We start from the raw sequence: 25,443 nt of genomic DNA on the forward strand, positions 1-25,443 counted from the left end.
GTTATCCAGGCTTTTCCTGTACCTCTTCCTGGAGACAGATCCTCCCTGGTGGTGATGGGGCTTTCCAGGATCCATGGGATGATTAACTTCTCTCCACAAAGCCCTGTAACACCCTGGGGCTTGGCAGAGCCCCCACTGCTCTATGGGGCTGGAGGACATGACCCAAAGCAGGCAAGGGGAGCTCAGCACAGAGTGTTTTTCCACCTGGAGTGTGCTGTGGTTGTGTCTTGTGCACTTCACAAACCAATACTGGAGATGGAGAGGGAGATGGAGAGAGGGAGAGGAGAGGAGAGGAGAGGAGAGGAGAGGAGAGGAGAGGAGAGGAGAGGAGAGGAGAGGAGAGGAGAGGAGAGGAGAGGAGAGGAGAGGAGAGGAGAGGAGAGGAGAGGAGAGGAGAGGAGAGGAGAGGAGAGGAGAGGAGAGGAGAGGAGAGGAGAGGAGAGGAGAGGAGAGGAGAGGAGAGGAGAGGAGAGGAGAGGAGAGGAGAGGAGAGGAGAGGAGAGGAGAGGAGAGGAGAGGAGAGGAGAGGAGAGGAGAGGAGAGGAGAGGAGAGGAGAGGAGAGGAGAGGAGAGGAGAGGAGAGGAGAGGAGAGGAGAGGAGAGGGAAAGAGGAGAGGGAAAGAGAAAAGGGAGGGAGGAGAGGGAAAGAGAAAAGGGAGGGAGGGAGGGAGGGAGGGAGGGAGGGAGGGAGGGAGGGAGGGAGGGAGGGAGGGAGGGAGGGAGGGAGGGAGGGAGGGAGGGAGGATATAAATCATACTTAGTACATTTGTTAATTTAAAATTAATATTTTTACTTGATTGGTTGGAGACAGAAAGACAGACAGAGAGAAAGAGACTTATAAACCTGTAGGAAGGTGCCACATGTATTAATTTCCAAATTTATTTCCCAGGCTAGCTCTTGGAGAACTTACAAAGCCATTCATTTTATAGAATTCCTTGGGAGTAGCAGCCTGCATTGTCCCATAAACACAGGCAGATTTAACATTAGTGTGAGCTATGCCTTTCCTCAGATTTAGGTGCCCTACCCTGGCATAACCTTCCATGTTTATCCTTTGATGGAGATAACTTCCAGAATCAGCATGGGAAGCTGGTTTTAGCCTTGTGCTGGTACCCCAAGCCCCAGAATTTGGCACACAGAGCAAACAAGCAGAGGGTCACTGCTGTCCCTTGATGTTTGAAGTGTCTTTGAGAGGCTAGGAAATGAAAGCAGACTGGAGAAGCCTGCACTGCTCCAGAGCCACCAAGCCTTACTTTCCTACAAGTCCCCACTCAGTGTATATGACATTTTTGACCCAAGCTGTTGAGTTACATGCTTCACTTTTTGCCTTTTGCTATACTTAGTACAGAGATGATTTTAAAAAAATCAAGGTTTTGCAGAAAATGTGAGTATCTGAACACTGTGTTTGCCTCAAGTTGTTTGAAAGAGACATGTTTTTATAAGAAATATACATGTTTATTTCTGAAATTAGGATTAAATGAGCGACTACCTCTGTGTGATGTATCAGAAGTACAATTTTGTCCAAACAGACACATTTAATAGCATCTCAATCACATGGAAAAAATGGAAAAAGGCACATTTCCCCCCGCCCCCCCATATTAACTTCTTTAAAGACATTTTTTCCACGGGGGAAAAAGTTGTTCAAAACTGAGGATCAGTTCTAACTTCCTTCTAGGCAATCCCAGCAGGTAAATTTTTACTCTCCCCTCAGGGTTTTAAGTCTCTCTCTCATCACTTTTCTATATTTACACTGAATGCTACAAAGCTACGTGAATCCCTCTGCCTGCTCTCCCTCTGCAGCCCCAGCAACACAAGACTGAAGTTACAGCCCTTGGGCAGTGGTGGCTCTTCTACATCACAGAACATTTCTGCTCAGCTGCCTGTTTCATCTCAGTGAAGGTGGCTTGTGCCTTTTCTTTGATGGCATCCATGTCCATATTCTGGATGTTCTGCAGCTGGCCTAGGATAGAGTCCTTGTCCTCTTCCTCCTCCTGATCTTCTGCCACCATCTTCTGAAGGTCTTCTGGCAACCCCACATCATCTCCAGCCATCTGTATTTGATTCTCATCCAATTCGCTCTAAAGCAGGAAACAAAACCAGCAGATGAGAGTATTTCTGATCTCGCAGGATCTACAAATGAGCCTCTTGATTTGCTCTTTTTTGTTTGGTTGGGTTTTTTTGTGGTTTTTTGTTTTTGTTTTTGTGGTTTTGTTTCTTTGTTTTTAGGGGGAACTGAAACAGGTGCACAGATTTTTCAGTTAAATTTTTTGGGAGCAACTTAAGAATTCAGGGCCTCAATCAGCCTCCATGAAAGTTCTAAAATTTTTCGGGCAATGTCAATTATATTTCTTCGAAGGGCTTCAGCACTGTTAAAACTGAAGTCCTCAGCGTCACTTGCCATTTAAGAAATCTTTGCCATGCTGATAGTGCAGGAATTCCATTCCAAGTTATTTGTATCCCCCAAAACCATGCTGCAGGACACTACCGAGCCTGCCAGCTGCTGTGCCTGTCTGCCTCTGGTCAATGAAACAAGAGCTTAAGAAAAGCTGTGGTATCATTTCCTTATTCAGTTGTTGGGGGGGTGGAGTGATTTTTAGTTATCAGCACCAAACTGAAGCCTTCTGGAAGAAAGATGCATTAAACTTCAGAATGAATTACTGAGAAAAGGGTCCCCCATCTTCCCAAACTATGTCTAAACTCTCTCTGGGTCTCCGGTTGGTCTCTGAGTTGTGATAAAGAGCAGGGGCTGCCTGGCACATAATCAGTGTTGCGGTGCTGGTAAGCGGGGTAATAGGAGAACTTGGACAATAAAAGAGAGGAGGGAGGTTGGTTGCGAGTCTTAGAAAGCAAAAAGAGACAGGAGAAGAAACTGGTTGAGCAATTAAAAGGGCTGAGATGCAGTAGGCACTGCACACACTTGCTTCCTGCCTGCCCACGGAAACACTCCATCAGTGGGATTATGTCAATTTTTCAAACAATGGTGATTTTGTTCACGTTTTCTGGTGGATTCTGATGGACCCAGAGCTCAGAAGAACAGGGTATTTTGACACAGTTCACACATCAAAGATAAGCATTAATGCCTCATTACATCTCCAAAATTAAGCATGACAACAGCAAAGGCCTGATATGAATAAGCAGCAATGCTATCAGCAGGAGGTGTTTTTTAGAGTGAGGAGTCTGGGTTTGCATGAATGAAAGGACAAATGAATGCAGGGACGTATATGAGCAATATCTGTGTTGTTGCAGGCCTTTGTGAGGACAGGAAGACTGGAGGTGTTCAGCTTCATAACCACTATTTATGGTGCCATATTTCCACACTTTATGTTTGCAATGACTGTACTACCTTTAATCTGATTTTTCCCAGTATATCCTGAGAAACTGTGGAGAGCTCTAGCAGGATTATTACTGCTATGTGGATAAAGTGGGTGAGGACATCCCTTCACCTTTTTGGGTAAAGGTTGCTGCAGTCAGATATGTGAGAGCTAGAAACAATCTCCCAAACAGAGGAGGTATTTTTTATTGATTGTGTAGCAGGACAAAATGTGTTAAGCTTTAGTTCAGCATCTGATGGCTATCAGAGGAGCTAGGAGTTAGCCCTTTTGAAATCCTCAACAGTAGCAGTAGGGGATTATAAAAAAATTTAATTACTGAAGAAGTGCCCCTAATCAGACAATCAAACATGTTCTTTCCCTTAGAATTATTTCTAATTTAAGGTATTATCACTGCATGCTACTGTAGTGATTCATGTCTTCGGCAATGTGAACAATTGTCTGGCACGTTCTTGCACCAAAACCCACTGTCCTATGGAAGTCTGGGATGTGATGTGCCACAGTTTGGGGCTTCAAAGTGTTCTCTGAAAAAGAATACATTGAGATATAGTCTAAAGCCATACAGTTCTTCCCAAGCTACCTGCCTTTACCCACTTGACATTTATCTTTAATAGGCCTAATATGAGCTTTAACAGGGTGGGGTTGCTCAACAAGAAGCAAAGAACCACATGATACATGTATGGCCTCTCTCTTCCTTCTAAAATGCGAGCATTTGATTCTTGTTTACTTTGATTTGAAATGGAAAAGTGAACACAGAAGCAACATCTATTCTACTAAATCAAATATGCCTGGCACTGGTCTCTTGCCCCAAGGCCAACTGGCCTGGAAAAACCCACTAGGATGCTACTGAACTCTGTCGCCCTACCAAACAGGGTGGTCCCATCTAACTGCCGATTGGAAATGCCTAACTCCCAAACTGGCCGTGGGAACTACTTGGGAGAGTGCCCAGGCCAAAATTGGGTCAGACATTATTCTGACAATTCAAGAGCATAGGCAATAGAGTCCAAGTGCATGGTAATGTTTTTTGGCCCTGATTAGGCATCTGATGTAGTCAGTCCCAGATCTGTTTTGCTATAGATGCAATAGAGTTCTTTACATATACAGTGATACACAGGTAGGTCTGAGCAGAAAACTGTCTAAATACCTGCTTTGTTACAATTTGGTGGTAAAGTCCTCTGCCTAAATTAAGGTGCAGAGGTCCAGTTCAAAGACACCAACTTTATTTTGTAGCATTAAGTGTGTAGAGAAATGAGAAAAAAGGTGTGTGTGTGAGAGAGAGGAAGGATTAAGATAGTGCAAGCAGGAGATGGTCATCATCTGATATCACAGGGGAAATTCCTTCTCTGGCTCCCACAGGTAAAGGATACTGTTTAACATCAGACAGCTCCATGCCTGCAGGGCAGGAAAAGAAACCTCCCTCAAGGAGAGACAGCTTCTCTTACTAAAAATTTTGTCAAGCTCCCTCAAAGGAAGACGACGCACTCCAGGCAGGGAGAAGAACAATCAAAGTTTGGTATTGCTTGTAAAATTGCACTTTCGATTCTCTGAACAACGATGTTAAAGTCTTCTGCACAGCTTAAGGAGCAAAGAAGACCAAATGCTGGTTCGACACTGCTTATATGAAGTCTGCTTGTAAACAAAAAAAAGATCAAAGCTCACAGACTAATCTCCAGCGGAACCAAACTTTTTTCCAGCATTGCTGTGTGATGTACTGCTTTCTTTATGACTATCTACCTATGCTGATGTGCAGAGATCCTTAGGTAGCTGACTTCAGACCTTATCCTGTGATTCATCACCTATAATGCACAAGCAACATACAAAGTCAGAGTTCACCTTGCTTTGACCTGCAGGTGGGACTTAAATTAGCAACACAGCAGCACCACCATCCAGCACCAACACAGGCCACTGAAGGGCTGCAGGTACCTCACAAGTACGTATGAGGAGCCAAATGTTAGAACCAGCAGCCTGCCTCTCCAGAAACAGCCTCAGAGAATCCAGAGATCACAGCTTAGAGCACAGAATTGCTGAGTGGGGATGGCTCCCTCCTGACAGCTGCATTGGGACTCCATTTTTCCACAGCTCCTCATCAACTCATGCCCCTGCGTTTAGACCTTGCAGAAATTAATTGATTATTGAATCCCAAATCAGGAAAAAGGCAGCAAGTGGATAACAGAGTTTGGTGAGTTAAAAAAAAAATAAATTAAAAATCAACATTATTATTAAAATATTAATATCTGAATTTATATAATATATTTTAATGTTTTGTATGAATGTGATGCACTGTCTATGCCAAAGATGAAAAAGTTGTCCATAGATAAAATGTCTCATGGCTAAAAACATCTTTCTGATGACAAACTTAAGTTGACATCTCTGTTAATAGGATTAGGTTCATTAAGGGTCTACTTTCTCTTATAAATCTGGCCCAGATAGCACGGAGCTTTAGATTTTATATGGCAAAGGGGGGGCCCTGCTTAGTCCTGAATTTAATGTTTTTACTTAAAATGCTTGCCTGATTGATATTGGTAATATTCAGTGTTTCTAGCTATACTGGGCTACCTGAAATGACTTCCAATTTTCAAAATATTTAATGCATTATCAGAAGTCTGAGAGCATTTTACTGTCAGAATGTTGTATCACAAGCACTGAATTTTTTTTCAGAGACATACAGCGTGCATGTAATAATTTAGTTTTCCTCCTACTATAACATGTTTTCATGAGGGCTGATGAAAACCAAGAAATGCCATAGGGAGAAACAAATGTAGAAAAACATATCCTGCAATATTGTTTTCTGGCTTAGAGTTACTCTCCTACCTTGGAGACAAATCTTCCATTGTTATTACTGAAATATGGCCCCAGAGAGCACTTAGTACATGCCAAAGCCAAGACCCTGCTGGAGATGGGTCAGATCACTGCTGCATACTTGTGTGTCTATGAGGTGCTCAGCCAAGGGGGATTGGTGACCTGGACACCATCTTGAGCTGAAGAAAGCACTACAAGTGGGAGAATTTGAAAGCCAGCTCCACCGACGTTTAGTTGAGACCTGGGCACTCAAGTATACTGGAGCTTTCCAAAGCAGCTATCCTTCTTGGAGCTGAAAGTGCAGGTGAGATGCTGGGTAAATGCTGCTCAGGAGTTGTCTCAGCATATGCCTCCAAAAGGAAAGCAAAGCCTAATGATATTTTACTCCTCAGCTGCTAATTAAAATGCTGCTGTTTAGAGACTTAGGCCTTCCAATCCAATCAATCACTTAAAATCTTGGACTTAATTTTTTTGCATAATTAATCTTTCTGTAATTAAACTCACCCTCGGGGTATGTTGTCCAGCTACAGCACCAGCCAGGCTCTTAGGGGTGGAATACATTTTACCTGAGTTCATCAGGTGACAACCTGGCCTCCCTCCGGAAGAGACACAGCCACTGGGAGGTGACTCAACCCCACCTTAAATGCTTATTTAAAAGTTTGGTTAGATGAGGTTAAAAGTGCTGGTCTCTTTCTGCTGCTGAGTCCCTAAATGACTTGTTTGGATTAAGCACTACAGTTTTTAGCAGTTAAATTTACAGGAGATGGATTCTTTACCTTCCTCCATTTCAATCAGTCAAAAAGCACTGGAAAGTACTGATCAGAAAATGAGTGGTAATGACTCAGAGCTGGCAGGTGAGTAATATAAATAAACTCTCAAATTGATAAGAACCATCACACATATCCTTAAGGATATAAATGAAATATGCCAACATCTTCCCAGTAGTGACGGGTCAGAGCAAATGTGTGATCCAAAGTCCTGGAAAGAGTACTCTCTCCTGTATTACTTCTCTCCTGTCCATGGCAGAAGATTACAAAATAACACAATAATTTTAAATATTTTAACTAAGTTGCTTGAGGCTTTTGCTTTCAATATTTTGGTTTTCCTGAAAATATTAGACAGTGCCAGGATCACTAAAGAAAAAGGAATGGGCAGTTTAAAATGGGTTGGAATTTGGCCTCTGGACTAGATGAACTGATGAGCTACAGGCTTACCTTGGGCAGTCTGTACTTTTCTCTGAGGTGAACCCTCAGAACGGCTCGCTCTGCTTTTTTCTGTGCAAATGCTGCATCTCTTTCCATCCTGGAAATTAGAAAAAAATGTTCGTTCAAGATACTAATAAAAACAATCTTTTGCACTCAACCAGTTGCTTGGGTGCAAAAAGCTACACACGGGAGTTATTCCCCAAGGTAAGTAACTTGTCCAAAGGCACAAAAGGAGTAATACCAATAAAGTGATGCCAAGGGGTCACACTTCCTGTGCTTCTGTCACCTGTGAATTTTCCTGGTCTTTCTTTGTGCATTCATTGTTTCACAAGAGCAATGAATTCTAAAGCTTCGCTGTATGGAAAAGCACAGACTTAATCTGTGATTTTATAAAATGTTTTCATTAGATTTAAGAACCAGTCTGCACCATTTTTTTTTTAGATTACATATGTATTTACTTGAAAAATGTGTCTCCTCAAATATTTTTGGTAACATTTGATAATACTCACCTTTCATCCCCCTCTCCCCTTAATTTCTTTATTCTCTGGTAGAATTTTAAGGGAAATTCTATTGCAAAATTGATCTTGTTTCAGTATATGTATTTTGGCACATAAAAGCTACTTCCAAAATGAAATATTACTTTTCCTCTGCTTCCAAAATGAATTTTTGGAGTTCTCTCCCTCTAAAAACAAAACCTCCACAAGCAACCTAAAATCTGAGAAGAACCCAAAGCCTGGCCAGTAACAGGTTCAAAACTGCCTGAGCACAAATTCAACAAGGCATATTTCCTGGTGTTTCCACTTCTGCACAGCTGAACACTGGGCAAAATCCAGGGAGCCCTGAAACAGGAATATGCTCTGCCCATGTCAGAGATTTCTAACATAGAAGCAAATCTCATCCTCAGATGATCTTTTTTCTTAGAGTTTCTTTCTATCCTATATAGGGCTATTCCTGCCCTGCTTCATCCATACAGTTCGGCAGGGAAAGGACACGTGCCCCACTTAAAACCAATATAGAAGCAATTCTTTTCCCAGGCATTTCCCTGTCCCAGGAATTCTGTGTTTCTTCTCAGTCTCCATAAAGCATCTTCCTGCCAGCAAGTGGTCATTTCTCTTTTAAATATCCCTTGACTAAAGGCAGAGCAAAACATTCTGTGCTTTTTTTCAGACCAAATGACACCTCTTCAGGGCTTCCTGATAGAAATGTCTGATGCTAAATACAGACCTGGATACCTCAAATTCCATCAGTCATTAACCTGGCACCTATAATCATCTTACAAGAAGGATTTACACAACCATTATGTAATTGACCATTAGAGGAACAGATGCATTAGAGATTTAAAAGTCAATCGTTTTATTTATAATTATGCATGGTTTGAACTCCTACACACACCTAGTCCTCCATTTTACTTGTTTTGATAAACACAGCAAGTGATAGAGATTGTCTTTGCAGACAAAATTGAGACTTAATTGATTTTTAAATCAATTAAGTTCTGCTTTATTTAGTAGATTTTAGGAAAAAAATAACCATCTTAAACCTTTGCTCAAGATAAATGAGCACTCAGTACTTTTTCAAGTCTGCCATAATAAATGTGGACAACGAAATATTACATATTGAAAGTGTACTCCACATGGAGTTCTAGGAGAACAAATCATATACATTTAAGAATTAAATCCTGCACTACAAACATCTTGGAAAATTTTTCTAGATAAAGTAACATCACCTAGGAATGAGTCCAGCATATCAAGCTGTGAAGATAGCAGGAAAGCATAGGAAAGAGTTGCAGATGGGGAGGGGGAACAGGAAGAGGGAATGTAATATTTTATAATTTCCAGTTGAGGAACTTTTATTTTCCAAAGTCTTTTTATCAAAGATTCATCTGCTTTTTAAAAAAAATCAGTGAAGAGCTGCATGTTTGGCTTTTTTTTGGGTTATTTTTATCTGCACAAAGTTACCAAGAATCAGCCCCGTACTCATAATAAGGGAACAGGTACTCACTTCTCCTCAACCATTTGCTTTTGATATTCCTCATACTCCTCTCTGGTCATTCCTGCAGCTGCTGCTGGATCAGAAGGAGTGCTTTCTTCTTTGCTTTCTTCCCCTCCACCTCCAAGTCCCAAATTCTTTACCTGGTTGCTCAACATACTTTTCATTAGAAAGGCCATCTTCATAAAAGAAAAGGGGGAAAAAAAAAAAAAAATTAAAAAAAATAAGAAAACAACTACAAGAAAGCCAAACAAAAAAGGTTTTCAAACACAACAGTTTGTAAGCAAGAGAGTTTCTACAGCCACATCAGCTCTTCAAGGGCACAGCGCTAGTGAAACGTGAATGCCAAAACCAGTTTGTCAGCCATAATCTGGATTAAAGAACTCCTTAATATATAGAGGCAGATGGTTCAGATTACTCCAAAAAAAAAAATCATTAGATGCAACTACCTACTTTTTCCATTAATATCTTAAGCTAATTGTACACACACACAAAAAAATCAATTATAGTGTGCAATAGCATTTTGACATCTTTAGTCTTGTAACTTGCTCTTACTTTCAGAGAGATCACAACATTCCCTGGATCTGAATTGAAAACCTGCTTGATTCCACAACCATAGTAAAATAGCAAAACTCAGGCTACTGAGTGGAAAACCCTCAGATTTGAGATTTGAAAACTTGAAGTCTTCATTAAGCAAAACCCCTGATTCTTTTTATCCATTAATATTTTGTCCCACTGGACAGAAATATATTGTGTGTTTTTTCTTCAGCCCCTTTTCATACAGTTGGTTTATCTTGCAGATGAACGAGGCATCACTCATTAAACTATGAGTTACATTAAGTTATCAAAGTTATGGTTACTTTATTTCAAGAAACCCCACAGAAAGCAAGTCAGATCTTCCTACTTTTCTTTAGGGTTTCTGTCAGCTTTTCCCCAGGCTGTCTCCCTCTAAACTTGTGCTTTGGTGCTGCGTAAAACACCTGCTGTTTTTAATCCTAATTGCTAATAAAGGATGAATAAATCTGAATCTGTATGCCATAAAACAGTCTGGATACCTTTTGGGTGTAGATTGTTTCTCTAGGTCCTCATCTTTCAAAACTTTAACCACATCATTAGCTTCACCAAGTCTACTCAGCTAAACATTTCCAGGATATGCTACCTAGGTCATAGACTATTTTCAGAAAGAAAATCACCCAGTAGGTTCCCAAAGTTCATGAGTTTGGGTTTTGAGCATTCATCCTACTGCCCTGACTGCACATGCCATAATGCAACATTCTGGAATTTTGATTATCTAAATGGTTCTCCCAGCATTCTCATAATTTCAATGAGAACTGAGAGATGGAAGGATTCCAGTTTGCCTAATGCTTTAATCTGTATTACAGCCTTTCTAATTAAAGCAGACCTATTACTATTACCAAAAAAACAACAACAAAAACAAAAAGCAAAACCACAGGACATTCAGAAATCTTGGATTATTAGTGACTAAACAAGAAACCTTAACTTTCTTTTTGAAACTATCATTCAGAATCATGAATTCTAAGTAACAACTGCTTCATCTATATTTAAAATTCTCCTAGCTGGAACTTTGCAAACACTGATTTTTAGTGTTAGGTCTCAAGGGTCTTATCCAAGTGTATGGGAAGTCATACCTGTTAAGCTTTGTGCTGTTGGTCTTTACTGTAAAGAAGCTTCCCTGACTTTGCTGTAGGCTTTGATCCCTCTAGAAATGTTTCTAACATAAGTTTGTGCCTAAAAGTGATGCTTCCACAAGATTGAGAAAGGCAAGGACTGGACTAGGGAGGGACTGCTGAGAGGTCTTGCCCTCCAGCTCTCAACCTTGCAATCAGCAAAAGGCCTTCCCATGTTAATTCTGAGATCAAAGATAACAAAAATGGCTTTAAAAGTTACAAGGCCTATTGGCATTGAAGCTGCTGAGAAACACAGGAGAGGCTGCTAACAAAAAGCACAACACAGCCAGTACTCCCAGAGTAATTCTGTTTCAGGCAGGTGCTCTATTGAAGTTAAAAAACTTACTGCTTTTTATTGATGACAGGAAACACAGGCTTCATGAAAACATACAGACAGCTGTTAATTAAGGACTCATGTTGCCATTTCCTTTGCTTTAAATCTATGTCTTTTCCTTCTAGCTTAAGTGAAAAGAAAATTAAAGACTCTCTTCCTCTTATATATGATGAAAGTGGGTGATATATAAAAGCCTGTGTTCCATACCCAAGGAACACATGGATCTCTAATCCCAGCAACAGAATTCAGTCTTAAACAGGCAAATTCCAGAGGGAGGCCAGCCCAAAAATGCCATTCAAATTCCCAAACTTTTGTAGATTCTGTGTTCCTATCAGTCACATAATGCAAAAATACTTAGGTGTTCTTGAAAGAACCAGGGCTCTGCCCCTTGCTTCATCCCTCTACCAAGAGGATGTTGCCTTTTCTAGCAGCTGGACCATCAGAAAGAAGTATTTTAGGGTTTTGTCAGCTTGAATAGATTTAAGATTCCTCTCCTCCACTTGCTAAAAAATGTGCTCCTGGCTGGGGAAAAATGACAAAGAGGGAATTCAGAGTCAGAATGCCATTAACTCCCCACTGTCAGGTAGAACTGAACCCAGATCTGTAAGTGTTCTGACTCTGAACGAAGGGTAAAGAATGCTTCAAATACACTTGCTTAGAATTCATGGACATGTACCAAAAGAAAAGAAAAAAGCTTACTAAAAATATGCACCTTTATTCAAATAAGGTTATCTCTGAACTCCAAGTATCAATTGACATCAGTCAGAAACAAACATGAAACTGTCAGCTGTTTGAATTTAAAATAGTAATAAAAAAAAAAAAAAAGAATTTTTGGTGTTACAGTAATTGATCCATTGAGAAAGGTCAGATTTTCTTCCCACAGAAGTCACAAACCAGAGCAGTTAATTTACAAACCATAAACCAGGTCATTTACAAAGCGTATTGTGCATTTGACTTGTGAAAGATTCAGGGATGACCATGCGCTTAATAAACCCCCACCAGTACAATCCCATTATCTTGCCATTGTCAAATATTTGCACTTAATCATCCACAATTCAAATATAATTTGTTCTCCCTAATATTGTCCAACTGCATTCCAAGGTGTCTTTTCCTCATAGCTGTGAAATCTTACTGGATAAGTATCAAACACACTGTCACTGTTGAAAAAAACCTAACAGGAGGCCACATTGACTGAAGAATATTTTTAAAATCCTAATTTGCTGCTATCACTTCAAGAACAGACAGGATGAAATTTGAGCTGGGCAGCTGGGAGTCTTCTTTTGATCCAGTGACTTATGGAAGCTCCAGGGGGAGACAACTGTGAAATGAATCATGAAGCAAAGTTACCACTTTTCTGATGTTCCATTTAGACCTTCTGTTCCCTACCACAGAAGTCTTCTTATTGCACGTGGGAGAAATGTCTGGTCCAGTAGCCTCCTCTTGAAGAGAAAACTGTAGGCTTCAAGTTTCCCTCTCGACAACACCCCCAACCTGCTCTTCTTTCTAACCAAACAAGCAGAAGTATGGGCTGTTCAAGTTTTAAATCAAAGAAATGTGTGGGTAAATTCACAGTAACAAAAATCCAGGCTCATTCCAATTGACACACCAGAACTGCTCCTCATTCTGACAGATATTTATCAAAATATTTTCTGCATAAGGGGTTTTGCAAAGCCTGCTGTGAGAGAAGTTGTGTTTGGATGTTGCACCAATGCAAGGTCTGCAACTGAAAGGAAACACCACTGAAAAATTTCAGAATTATTTAAGAAAATATATTAAGTTTCATTACAAGAGTCAAGGTTGTACTAGCTTAGACTCAAGGCACCTGGAAATATTTGCTGGTGTTGAAAGAACTGAAGAGATAAATTCCAATGTGTTATTCTGCTTTATCTGAAAAGTTGTTTATTCATTGATTAGCCTGAGGCAGTAGTTTCTCTCATTAGTACAGCAAATTCTGCTCAAATTTAGAAACGAATCTATAAAGCTACACCACTTGGAGTATCCTCCATACTGCAGATGTGTTAATTGGTGTGTAGCCAGTATAATTTTCTTAGTATAATACATTCACCTTTTGGACACTGTATTTGAAGTAACAAAATATATTGCATAGATTTATCATTTCTCCAAACTGACAGGCACAATACTGAAGTGTTCTTCATTACAGTGAATTTGGCAGCACATGTTGCACTCCAAGGGAGCAGACTGTAGAAATGCTATAGGAGTAGTCATATTACAGATAATTTTTGCAGATTCAAAAAAAATTAACAGTTCTAAGTGAAATATCCTGATGTATTTGTGTATTTTATAGAATTTAGGAAACCACAGGAATACTTATTCTAATTCTACATACAACTCAAGGACAGCGTTACCACAGATATGTAAACAAGGCAAAATTAATTAATTTCACATTCCTAAGTTGGGCCCTCTGCTTTCTTTCTTTCCTGAAGCAAATGTTCACTTCATAAGCAGTATCAAAATCACATGTTTAGCCTTATGCTTTTGCTATCCAAGCAGGAATTGACACAAAATACTGGTTCTACAGATTAACAAACAAGTCTGATGCAAGTTTGTGAAGAAATGGCTTAACATTCAATACCTGCAGTTTACAATACTCACCATGTAAAGACTTAAAGCATCTGCACCTGATACGTGAAAGACACAAGATAGCTTTAGAAAAGTAAAGACAAATTCACACACTAAACATATCCTTGATACAATCAGATTGGAAGATGAATGAAGCAATCATCTTTGCTGGACAGGTTCCACAAATCTCCCAAAAAAATTATAGACAGACTTGAAACTATGAAAAGAGAAATCAGCCCCACAATATACTTGAAGAAACTGCTTTATCACATTTTCTCTCACTGCCCAAACAGGGAGAGAAGCCTTACTTTGCATGTTCTGTATAATTGATTTTTTACATCAGATATCAAGAGTCAGGGTCTTAAAGACCTGTCTTTGTGTCCACATATTAAAAAGTGTTTAAGTAAGAATTAACTAAAATATTCTTATACTGCTAAATCTAAGTGGTAAACAAAGAAAATGTTTACAATCAATTTTTACCCACCAAAATAAAATCCCAAACCCCACACAAGAACGGTTCTTTGAGGCTTGGGATTTTTTTACCTTCTTTTTCTTCTCTTTTGTTGTAACTGCTATGTTAGGACACTTAGTAGCAAGTTTTCTGCACAAATCATCCATCTGCAATTCACACTCTGAACAAACACCAAGCCTGAGTGTTTCAGCTCCTCCTCTGGAATCTCAACAACAGCAGAGGAGTGCGGAGTTTGCCTTTTTATGAAAAAGTCAGCTGAAAACACAGACCTAGATAGGGTGCAGAGTTTTCCTCCATCCAGCATTTGCTCCCTGTTTTTAGCATCAACATTTTAAATGAAAACTCATTTTATTCAACAAAATTCAATAATTTATAATATTGAAGTATATCCAACACTAAAATTTCCCTCATTTACAGAAGTGTAGAATTTTCTGTGCATACAGACTGCTGTTATGTACACACAAATCAGGGACAGGTCATCAAAAGAACTTTTTGGCTGCTGCTTCTTGTTGGCTCCTGAAAGAAAAGGCAGAAAAGAATTCTTCAAGTCTTTTTAACTTGAAACTAGATAACTGCTTTACACTTTCATTTATTTGAGGATTAGAAGATTGCACTCCTTATCAATAGAGACTTAGAGGAAATATAAGTCACGTCACAAAAACAGAACGTAATTTTTTCTATTCACAAAGACATAGGTAGCATCACTGTAGTTCCAATTTTGCATTAGACACAAAAGGAAAAAACCAAAACAAAACACATTCTGGACACAAGCCAGAAACAATGAAAGAACAAACAAACTGACTTTTAAAATACTCCTCAACATTTTCTGAAGCTTCTCAGTATCTGACTGGCCTAAATATCATCTTAGAAAAGGAAACCCATGCAACTAAGCAGGGAAATAATTAAGCTGGATTTCCTTTTCCCTTTGGCACAGATCATTAATTTTCTTAGTGCATACAGACACTGACACTGTGGATCAAACACATCCAGGTGCTGGAATTACAAACGCATCACAGAGAACTGGAGGGGACCAGCTCCTTTTTGTCTCGGAAAACATCATTCCAGCTGATGGCAAAAGGATTACCAAGCATGGAGGTTGTCCTTTTCATCAATGCAATTAGGATTTCAACATTATGACATCACAAGGAGGTGGAAGAGAACAGAAAGACTATCCCAATTAGCTTAGATTAAAAATAAATAAATAAATAAAAGAACAAAACAGTCTTCTGTTGTTCCCACTTGATACAAGTGGGTGAGTGGGGGTAGAATAAACCAAACTTCATTATGATAATTCAATATTTCTGGTGGGTTCAGGGACAGTGGTAAACTTTGCATTCTTAGAGGTTTGGAAGGCCTGGTCAGTTTAAACCCCAAGTGATCCTGTCTGAATTCAGTGTGGACCCTGCTTGGTGCAGAAGATTGAACTGGAGACCTCCCAAGGTCTCTTCCAATCTGAATGATTGCTTATTTTAACAAGCTTAACACAATGATACCATTCCAATGGCATTATCAGTCACCAGTTGTAAAACTATTTGCCCTGCTGTCTTTAAGGCATACAAGACTTACCTATACATGACATAACCAATGAGTAACACAGTTTGCACTGCCACAAATATGAAGAAGTGCATTGTAGATAAGCAGGATGGAAATGGTGGGAACTCTGGACACTTTTGTTTCTCACTGGACGGCTAAAAACCAAGGAAAGAGTAAGTAAGACATCCCATCAAAAGACTTACAGAACAAGGGCTTTGCAATGTGATGTAAAAATCAGAGCACAAGCAGAAAATGGAGAGAAATGACAGTACTCTGAAAAATAATCTTACTCCTCATCTCACTCTCCCCTTCCACCTTTACATTTCTCAGACAAATTGCCTGATGTTAAATTGAAGATTATATGGGAAAGAATACATAAATATTCTTTTTATTTATTTATTTAAATTAATCAAGGGCCTTCTACGAATCATAAGCTAATTCAGCTTAATTGCTACCTCGGCTAGACTAAGGTACTCCTAAATGTGAACAGAGTCTTTTTATTTTTGCTTTAAGAAGCCTTAAGCAGAGCCTGCCTGATTAAAGCTCTCCCTGTGTGCAGAAGCACCACAGAATCTCCTCTGTATAGAGCTGTTAAGCAGGGGGACAAACACAAAAAAAAAGCACCCAGAAAACCTAATTGCTTGACCTTGTTTCCACAGGAAATTAGACTAAAAATCATGCTCTTTGTGCAAAACTTCTCATCAAGACCCAGATCATGCAGTCAGGTCAAGGCAGCATAGTTTTTGCGAAACAGCTTAATGAACGATTAATTGCTCCCTAAATTGCATAATTGTATGCTGGCTCATCCTAGCTTTTTACTAGCAGCCAAAGAAAGCCGTGTTACGCTTATGCTTTACACTCCAGCACATAAATTACCATGTTGCGTTGTACTAAATGCTCTATGTCCCTCTTTACTACATGAAGGTGTTCTTTGATGTCATTGAAGTGCTGAGTTGTTTCATAGACTCCTGCAGTGCCAGGGTGTTGAGCCCCGCCGATGGATCTCAGAGCATCAGTCACAGAACTTCTGAAACAAGACAAATAACAAACCGGCTTTCAACACGCACCAGCTTTTCTACAAACAGTAGTTATTCTGCACAGCTTTTAGTTCATTAGAATTAGGCTGAAATACATAGTTGCACCAAAAGGCAGCAATTTTTTTCTAGCTTCCAAGAGTACCTCTCAAGAAATAATCCTTTAGTCAAGTTATGATTTTTAAAAATAGTTAATCGTGCACACAGTTGCCATTTGTAGAGTGCCCCATCTCTCAGCCATACTGAGAATAAGAACTAGCAAATATTCTGTTGCCAGACATCTGCTTTGCCTGCTCGAACTGATGAGGGCTATAGAACCAGAGTTCTGAGGTGCCTGCCAAGGCTTTAGGATCAGCAGAGTTTAATGCAATCTCTGAAGAAACCCAAAAGCTGTTTGAAAAACAAACAAACAAACAAATAAATAAAAGCAGTCATGTAAGAAATAAAAACAAGGAAGAGGCTTTAGGGATAAGAAAAGATTTAGATACATCCTTGTTTCGTGATTACCACTTATATGAGGAACTCAATTCCCATATGCATTGTCATAATACTTAATATTATCTTATTGTGAATTCATTTTGCTTCTACAACAAATGAAATTAAATCCAGAAAACGTTGAGGTTTCATAACTAATTTGGTTTGAGATAAACTAGACAATGAGAGAAAAAAACCTTAATCTCTAATCAATATGTTTATATAATTTTCCCCTACTGTGCTGTTTCTCTTGAGTTGCAAAGAGGATTATTCTACAGCTAAAATATTTATCATGTGAATGATAATCTCTTCATTATTAACAGAATAGACAATCAAAATGTATGCCTTTGGATTTCTTTTTAATTTACTTAAAACTTTCCATTTGGTTCAGGTAGGAGCATACTTCAACGCTTTCATGGAGCACTCCTAACTCTCTGTAGAACGGTCAGCAGTTTTTCATTTACCTGGACTTGCAATATATTTTAGAAGTAAATTTCTCACTGGAAGGTTTTATTGTAACAAACCCATCATGCCCACTGCCTAATAACCACTGATAATAATTCTGTCTTTCCACACCTCACAGCGCTACAACACAAGTGGGACACTCACTTGGCTCTTCTCTCTCCTAACAGAACCACCTGTACAGAATGAATGGAAATCTGCGCACCCACCTTCCCCCAGTCTGATCCAGTCTTTGTTAAAAGCAAAATAACTTCCCTTAATCGACATGGGCTGTATCAAATTGAATTTATATTGACTTTTGCATTAACAACACCCTGCTGACAGTTTCTATTGTAGGAACATACAAGATTCTTCTGTAATCAGGTGATTAAGAAATCCACAATCTTGCCCAGAAAATTACTTGGCCCCTAAGTCCTTTTCCTGCGGGATGACAAGCAATGCACCAAGGGGCTGTTTGTTTCTCTCTCTAAATAAAGCATTTCTTTAATCTAAGAAATGTATTAAGATGATGTTACACAAACTCCGAGCTCGTAAGTAGTCACTAAAAGGGCAGACTGCCAATGTTAACAAGAAAATCTAATTTGCTTGCAAGGTATAAAGATTTGTCAAGAATATTAACATAAAAGCTTCTGTGGAAGAACAAGTGCAAAAATGGAAGCACTGTAATCTTCATTCTACAAAAAACTGACCTACTTAGATAAATCACAAGAGCTGCCCTTAAACTAATACGGGGGGGGGGGGGAAAGCACAACTGTAGGAATTGTTTTTCTACTTTTTTTTAATACAAGGTAAGGAATGTTTACAAATGAAGGGCCAAACCAGCTTAAAGCCATTCCTGATTAAGACAGCAACAGTAAAACATCTTAAAAGAAGTATTGAGACATCCCAATCAAACACAAGCATCTTCACAAATCTATTTTAGCAGTATAGCACATTCAAGATAAGAGTTTTACTTCATTGTTTTTAAAACGGCTGAACTTACCTGTTGAAGTGGAATTTCATGATAAAAAAGAGACAAATTAGGGCACTTAGCAATCCTTGGGGCATGAGCTGACTTTATTACAGAAATTAAATATATGCAGGGAGTCTTCACTAAGGAACTGACACATACATCAAGTTTGCCAATATTGTCCCACTGAAATTATACACAGGATTTAAATGGAAATCATAAAATTCAAAACACAGCCATAGTATTTGGAAAGTGTTTACCTTATTTCCTTTACTTGTCTAATGACCTCTTCTTGGGTTTTCACAACCGTGTCTATCTCTTGCTGGGAAACCTAGTAGGGGCAGGGGGAGGAAAAAGATCAACACACCTTGGCAAAAACAAATGGATCCCAATTTCTGAAATCAGGCTGGGCTCTGAATCACCATGGGTTTTATTTACCTGTCCTTGCTGACCTGGAAACCCAGCTCCTCTTTTGGCAATCTCCTCGGTGACTGCAGAGACATATTTCCTCTGCTCATCCAGAATCATGTCCAGTTGCCTGTTAAGCTGTTTGATTTCCAAATGAATTCGATTCTGCCCCTCAAAGATTTGCCTTAGTTCACGATCACTCACAGTTTCAAAAACATCATCTGCTGCTAAGAAAAAAGCACAGGGGGTTCTTACACCTTCCTCACAAATTTGTGCACATTCCTCACAAATTGCATCGGATCGCTCTTCTTGCTCCCTTAACATATCCACATCCATCTACTTTCTCCTACAACTTCACCATCCCAAAGTCCAAAAGACTCTGTGGCAAAGGGATTATTTATTATCAAAGAAAAGCTGAACTAGTATCTCAAAAACACAGATCAAAATAACACATAGGACCTTTAGAACAGTCAAAACTTACCACTGTGCAACAAAGATGACAACCTGAAATTCCAAGTCTAGATGCCCAAAGTACATTCCCAGAGTATTTGCGGTCACATACAGCTATTAAAATCCACGGAAGTAACAAATGGCTTCCATTATATTTTCAAATAATCAGGTTATTGCCTGCCCAGCATTAGGCAAGCATTGAAAAGCTTTTCCATGGCAAGCACACGTTCCAAGATATGCACTAGCTCACCTTTAAAAAAAGTTTTCTATGAATGTGCAGAAACAGACCAAAAATATGTCCTTTAAATAATGAAAAGACCATGCTTTCTTAATTACCCCTTTACAGAGGGATGCATGACCTTCTCTCCCCTTTTCTTGTTCATAATTCCCACCATTTTTCCAGTCATTTGTTTTGAACTCAATCCAGGCACCACCAGAATAACTTTAGAAACAGGAAACACATTAAAATTTTTTAAATAACGCCAGTAATGTCAGTGGGAGCTTAGCAAGATCAGCTAGAGTATCCCTAGTTCTTCCCTAGAAGACAAATTTTTTCCTGGATAACTGAAAAATAGCTCAAATAACTTGCCTGGTTGTCCTTGTACATCAGGATGCTCCCTTTGAAATTCTTCCTTCTTCTTATCCAATTCTTCCTGAAAGTGTTCAAACTCTTCTTGATACTTCTCTTTATCTTTCTGAGGGATTTCTGCATCTGGTGTTGGCTTAAAAACATTATTGGAAGGAATGGCACACGTGAGATTTTTTTCTCATGTTCTCCCCCACTCAACACAACTGACTCTGCAGCAAGGCTGTTCAGATTTCAGATGTGAACACATAACAAAATTACTGTAGCACATTCATACATTTAGCTGAAGTGAAAAAAACACATATTCCCATGGAGATCAAATATATAATTTTCCCAATAAAAAATTATAACAGGTTTTACAAGAATAAATGCTGTTTAGCAGTACAGAATCATTCTATAAGTAGAGAAAGTTGAAAGTAAGAACAGATATTTGCCCACTTCCAAAAGAAAATGTACTCTGTAGTGGTTTGATTTAACATCACGAGTTTTGTTGCTTCAGTGGTGCTTCCAGGATTCTAGTCTTGAGAATATAAATGACAATATTACTGAAATATTACAATACCAGTTTAATTTTTCTAAACCAAATGACAGCACAGCTACGTGCCATAGCATTGTTTCACTTTTCACCAAAACTTTGAATCATGCGACTTAAGAGGAAATACCATAATCTGATGCTGCACATAAGATAACATGCACAATAAAATATTTTACTAATCATGCATAAAGATGCTTACTGCTTCCTTCCCAGGCTCAGTCAGCTGGAAGGTCAGAAATGACAGCACATCATGGTCATCTGTATTCAACAAACAAAACAAAACAACCTTACAGATGTCTGTAATTCACAAGCCACTCTTCCACTTGCAAAGGATCTTCAAAAACAGCATCCTTCCAAAAGTGTGCAATGGGGAATGAGACTATACAGGGGCTTTGTCAGGAAAAAACAAAAATTCTTTAGCTGGAGTCAGGAAAAGGCCAAAGCATGTCAGTAATTTGGGACTGCAAGAGGGTTAATTTCATGGCTGAAAATTGGTATCATGGATCAACACTATGTGTAGTAAAAACCCAACCAACCTCTCTTGTAAGCCTTGCAAGTCCCCACAGCATTTGCCACAATTTTTAATGTTTCCTACCTGCAAGTCCCCCTGTGGCTGCAGATATTCCAAAGTATCCTTGTGATGGCAACACCATATCTTCCACTTTGGCACAAAATTCATAATCGTCTTTATCCGGAGTAAAGCCATTATTAATTAATACCTGAAAGGACAAACACTTTGGATTTTCACCACATCTGTGTTAATTGTTTCATCAATTTGCAGTAATGCTCACAAAATACAACTTGCTGGATAACTCAGCAGCTCATACCAGAAACCAAAAACTATTTCTTTTCTGAGAGAGACATTTTACCAACATTTTACATAAGCATTCCATTTGCAAAAATCCACATCCTAAGAATGTTCTGGGCAACACAGACCTGATCTAGACCAGTCATCCCTTGCAGTTCTGATTCAAAGCTTAGGGAGATTCTGCAAATGCAACCCCAGTGAAAAAGAGAACTGCCGAGTTTAACAGCAACATCTGGGACAAAGAAGCTCCTAGACGAGGCATTAGGGCCCAGGTGAAAATAGAGAAGCCTTGGAGGCTGAAATTTAACTCTCATTCAAGACTGACAGGCAGCTTTTCCCATTACAACACAGTACAAGGTCTGCCCTCTTCTAGGTGCAATCATGTTTACATTTAGAGAAACTTCTGCTACAAAATGATAGCTCTGCACTTTATGACTGCTACCCGTGAATGTATGAACAGCACCCTTCCAAAGGAATCAGAAGCCAACAAACACACACTCTGTAGCTTTCACAACCTGGCACCACATTAGTACTTTTTTCTCTTTATCTAGAAGGAGTTCACAATCAGCTGAATAGTATTTAAGAAGTCTTAAAGACTCCCTTATACCAGTGCTTTTTAATCTTTAGTCTTCAAAGCCCTACTATTTTTTGGAGGTGAGAATCCTCAAGTAGAAAATTTATATCTACTGTTAAATAGTTTTCATTTTTTAGCCTCATTTCAAGAACCTTGGGTTAAAATATCAGCTACAAAACCCTCTGCAACTCTTAGACCATTTTAAGAAATACCAAGCTCTGAAGTTGCTCAATCACTTGCAGCCTAAACAGATCCTGACTTTGGGACACCTCTCCAGGCAAGTCAAGAGCAAAAGAAGGGTCTGAGCACATTATGAGTGTGTTTGCACGACTGCTTCCTAAGTCACATTAGAAAAATCAGCAATACCTGCATTCTCATGCAGCCAAGAGAACCTGTGTAGCATTTAAACACAGCACCTCCTTCCAACCTCTGCCTCCATTACCAAAACTGGAACTGACATACTTGTTGCAACTCTGTGAAAACCCAGTCTCACCTTTAAGAAGCTGAAAAAGAGTAATTCTGTTATTTCAGACTTACAGTCAGTGTTTTTTGGTAGTATGCAATCTTGACTCGCACAGGATAGGGCTTGTTCCGAAAGTCCCTCTGACAGGATGCCAGTGCTTGAGTGGATCCATCACTGTGCAAAAAGAGATCATCAGTAGAGCTCTGTGTTATGATTAATCAGCTGTGCCAAACGTGTCTGACTCTCACCAAGAAACCTCATCTCAGTTTTTCAATCTGCAAGCTTTTCCAAGGCTGTTCTGTAATTGCACTAAGATTTCTGCAGGGATCTCCAATACCGCATGCTGTACACAGGACACAATTCAGAGGGAAGGCAGCAATGGAGAAATATGTTTTTTTAAGATACATTCTAAGATATAATTTTCAGATATATTCCTGCATCTGGGAGCCTAGATGGAAATAAGCTGTAGTGACTGCACCAACTGAGCTAGACACTTATGCTAGCTGTTAGCTGTGTGTGGAGGACCACCATAAGCAATAGTCCGTACTGTACCTATACTGACCTGAGTTCATCCATCCCAAAGGGCATATGCCACTTAAATATCCATCAGTTGCCAATTTCTCTGCTGTTACTGCCAAAGCAGTGTTTTAACAAATAGAAACCCTCAAATGTAAAGGAAACAATAAAGTCTCACATGAAAGAAGCCTTTACGATGCTTCTCAAAAGGTTTCATGGAATATTTCATCATTCAAAAGCAAGCATTCAGCAATAACACTGAAAATAAACTTACTTCTGATGGTCATACAGCAGCTTTCCATTGTTGCCTACAACAACAACGCCAGGATTGTTTTTCTAGGAAAAGAAATGGCACACAAATGGAATTGTTTAGTTTAAGGGGAAATATCAGCAACACCTCTGACAGCCTTCTACTAAAATCAGACTAAAATGTCTAAAAGCAAGGCAAAGTTGTGCAGGGGAAGCAGAAGCACCAAAGCAGACCTACTATTGTCACTACTGTTTCAGGATCATTCTCAACTGGAAAACTGAGAACTGAAAACAGCAATCGTCATCCTCTTACATCCTGCTACAAAATCTTTGCTGCCCAGCTACGCAAGGCAGATTTCTTCCAAGACAAAGAGCATCTCTGAAGATGCACATAGAAATTGGATTCCCAGTATAAGGAAAACTCTACAATTTTATTTTATCCCTTTGAAGTAAAAGAGGGGAGGAATAGGAAAACAACATCCTAGTTTTATCCTCAACAGGCAGGAAATTACTTTGTCATCTTTGCTATAAGAGTTTTCTTCTGACCAACCTTTCCATCATTGTCAAATGAATCAAAGAAAATTCCAACACCATTCCATTTATCAGCTGCCCCAAAAACAGGACCTTCCAAGCCTTGCTCTTCTGTAAACCAGATTGCCTATGAAGAAAGCAAAAAGTCCTAAGTCAAGATTCTCTTTTAAAGCACATTTATTTTTCTCAGTTATATGCAACTGCTCCTACCAATCCATCAGCTCCGATACGGCCTCTTCCTGTAACTCGAAAGGTCACTTCCACTTCCCAATATTCAAATATTGATTTGTTTTTTGTCCACACTGAGCCCTTCTGGCTTTTCAAGGAGGTGGTTATACGGATCTGATCTGCACTTGGGATGGCATCTAGAAAGGAAACAAGATGTTCTAATTTTCTGTTTAGCAGTGTAAAAGAACAGGAAGCATACATTCAAAGAGAGATTCATTTGCTTGCATTAAATAACGCTTCTTTTAGGAATTACTTTCTAGAAAAAGCAGGGGCAAAAAAACCTCAGCTATAGACAGTTTCCCTCGTGTCACCCGTAGGTGAAATTCTTACATTTAAGAATTAAACAGTAGCAACTAAATAAAATTCTGACAAAAACCAAAACCATAGCAGAAGTTACTACAGAGAAACTGCGAAGGTGGAACTGTAAATGTCAACACCTTTGACAAGGGGGGGCACTCAGGAAGGGCAACAAGCCAGCCTTTCGGAGCACAACGGAACGCTTAACCCAGAGTGCACAGAAACTGTACAAACGTTCTTCAACCAAGTCCTATTTGCCAAGGCACACCGCATTCCGAGCTTTGGGACGATGAAACCAAACAGTTTTTCTGTCGGCACGGCCCGTGTCGACCTCGAGCGCGGCAGCAGTGACACATCAGCACTTTCCGGCAGCGCCACGAGTCCCTCACCCAGTGTCCGCGGCCACCGCACCAGGAGGCCACAGGTGCCTGCGCACCGCGGGTGGGAGCCCGGGCGGGCCCGGACACTTCCCCGCCACCGCAGCATCTCCTCCGCGCCTCCAGTGCCACGTGGAGCCCGAGGGCACGACCAGCACCCACGGACAGCTTCTCCCGCGGCTTCTCCGAGACCTCGCGTCTCCCGAGCGGACACTGCTGCCTCCGCCTCAGGAACGCCACTGGCCCAGACCCACCACCCCCGCCCGGCACTTACTGCCCGTGTGCACCCAGAACGGCACCGTGCCGTCCGCCTGGATCAGGTGCGGCCCCTTGAAGCTATACTTGTACTCGAAGCGCCGATGCGGCGCAGCCGGCGCGCCCTCCGTGGCCTGCGCGCCGGAGAGCGCCGGGCGGCCGAGGGCGAGGAAGAGCACCAGCGGGGCGAGCGGCGCCGCCATCTTGGCCGAGATGCCGGGTGATGCACAGGGCCAGCGGGGCGGCCTCTGATTGGACAACCGCGGGGGCGGGCGCGCGCGGGGCGGGGGGAGAGGCGGGGCCAAGGTGAGGGCGGGGAGCGGG

The 25,443-nt window shown here is 40.2% G+C and overlaps 1 protein-coding gene across 1 annotated transcript; it reads right to left on the reverse strand.

Moving 5' to 3' along the window:
* Window positions 1-1,430: 1,430 nt before the first annotated feature.
* Window positions 1,431-25,394, reverse strand: LMAN1 (lectin, mannose binding 1; the record flags this gene model as incomplete). The annotated part of the gene is made up of 14 exons (XM_086867262.1): window positions 1,431-2,075; window positions 7,340-7,427; window positions 9,329-9,495; window positions 16,800-16,950; window positions 19,103-19,173; window positions 19,281-19,477; window positions 20,290-20,422; window positions 21,021-21,079; window positions 21,417-21,540; window positions 22,741-22,840; window positions 23,457-23,518; window positions 23,982-24,089; window positions 24,173-24,327; window positions 25,139-25,394. Coding segments are annotated over 14 exons (1,899 nt in total), but the record flags the coding sequence as incomplete, so codon positions are not given.
* Between the last annotated feature and the right edge of the window lie 49 nt (window positions 25,395-25,443).

Source organism: Cyanistes caeruleus, chromosome Z (genome assembly GCF_971803275.1).
Source record: "Cyanistes caeruleus chromosome Z, bCyaCae1.hap1.1, whole genome shotgun sequence".
Lineage (NCBI taxonomy): Eukaryota > Metazoa > Chordata > Aves > Passeriformes > Paridae > Cyanistes > Cyanistes caeruleus.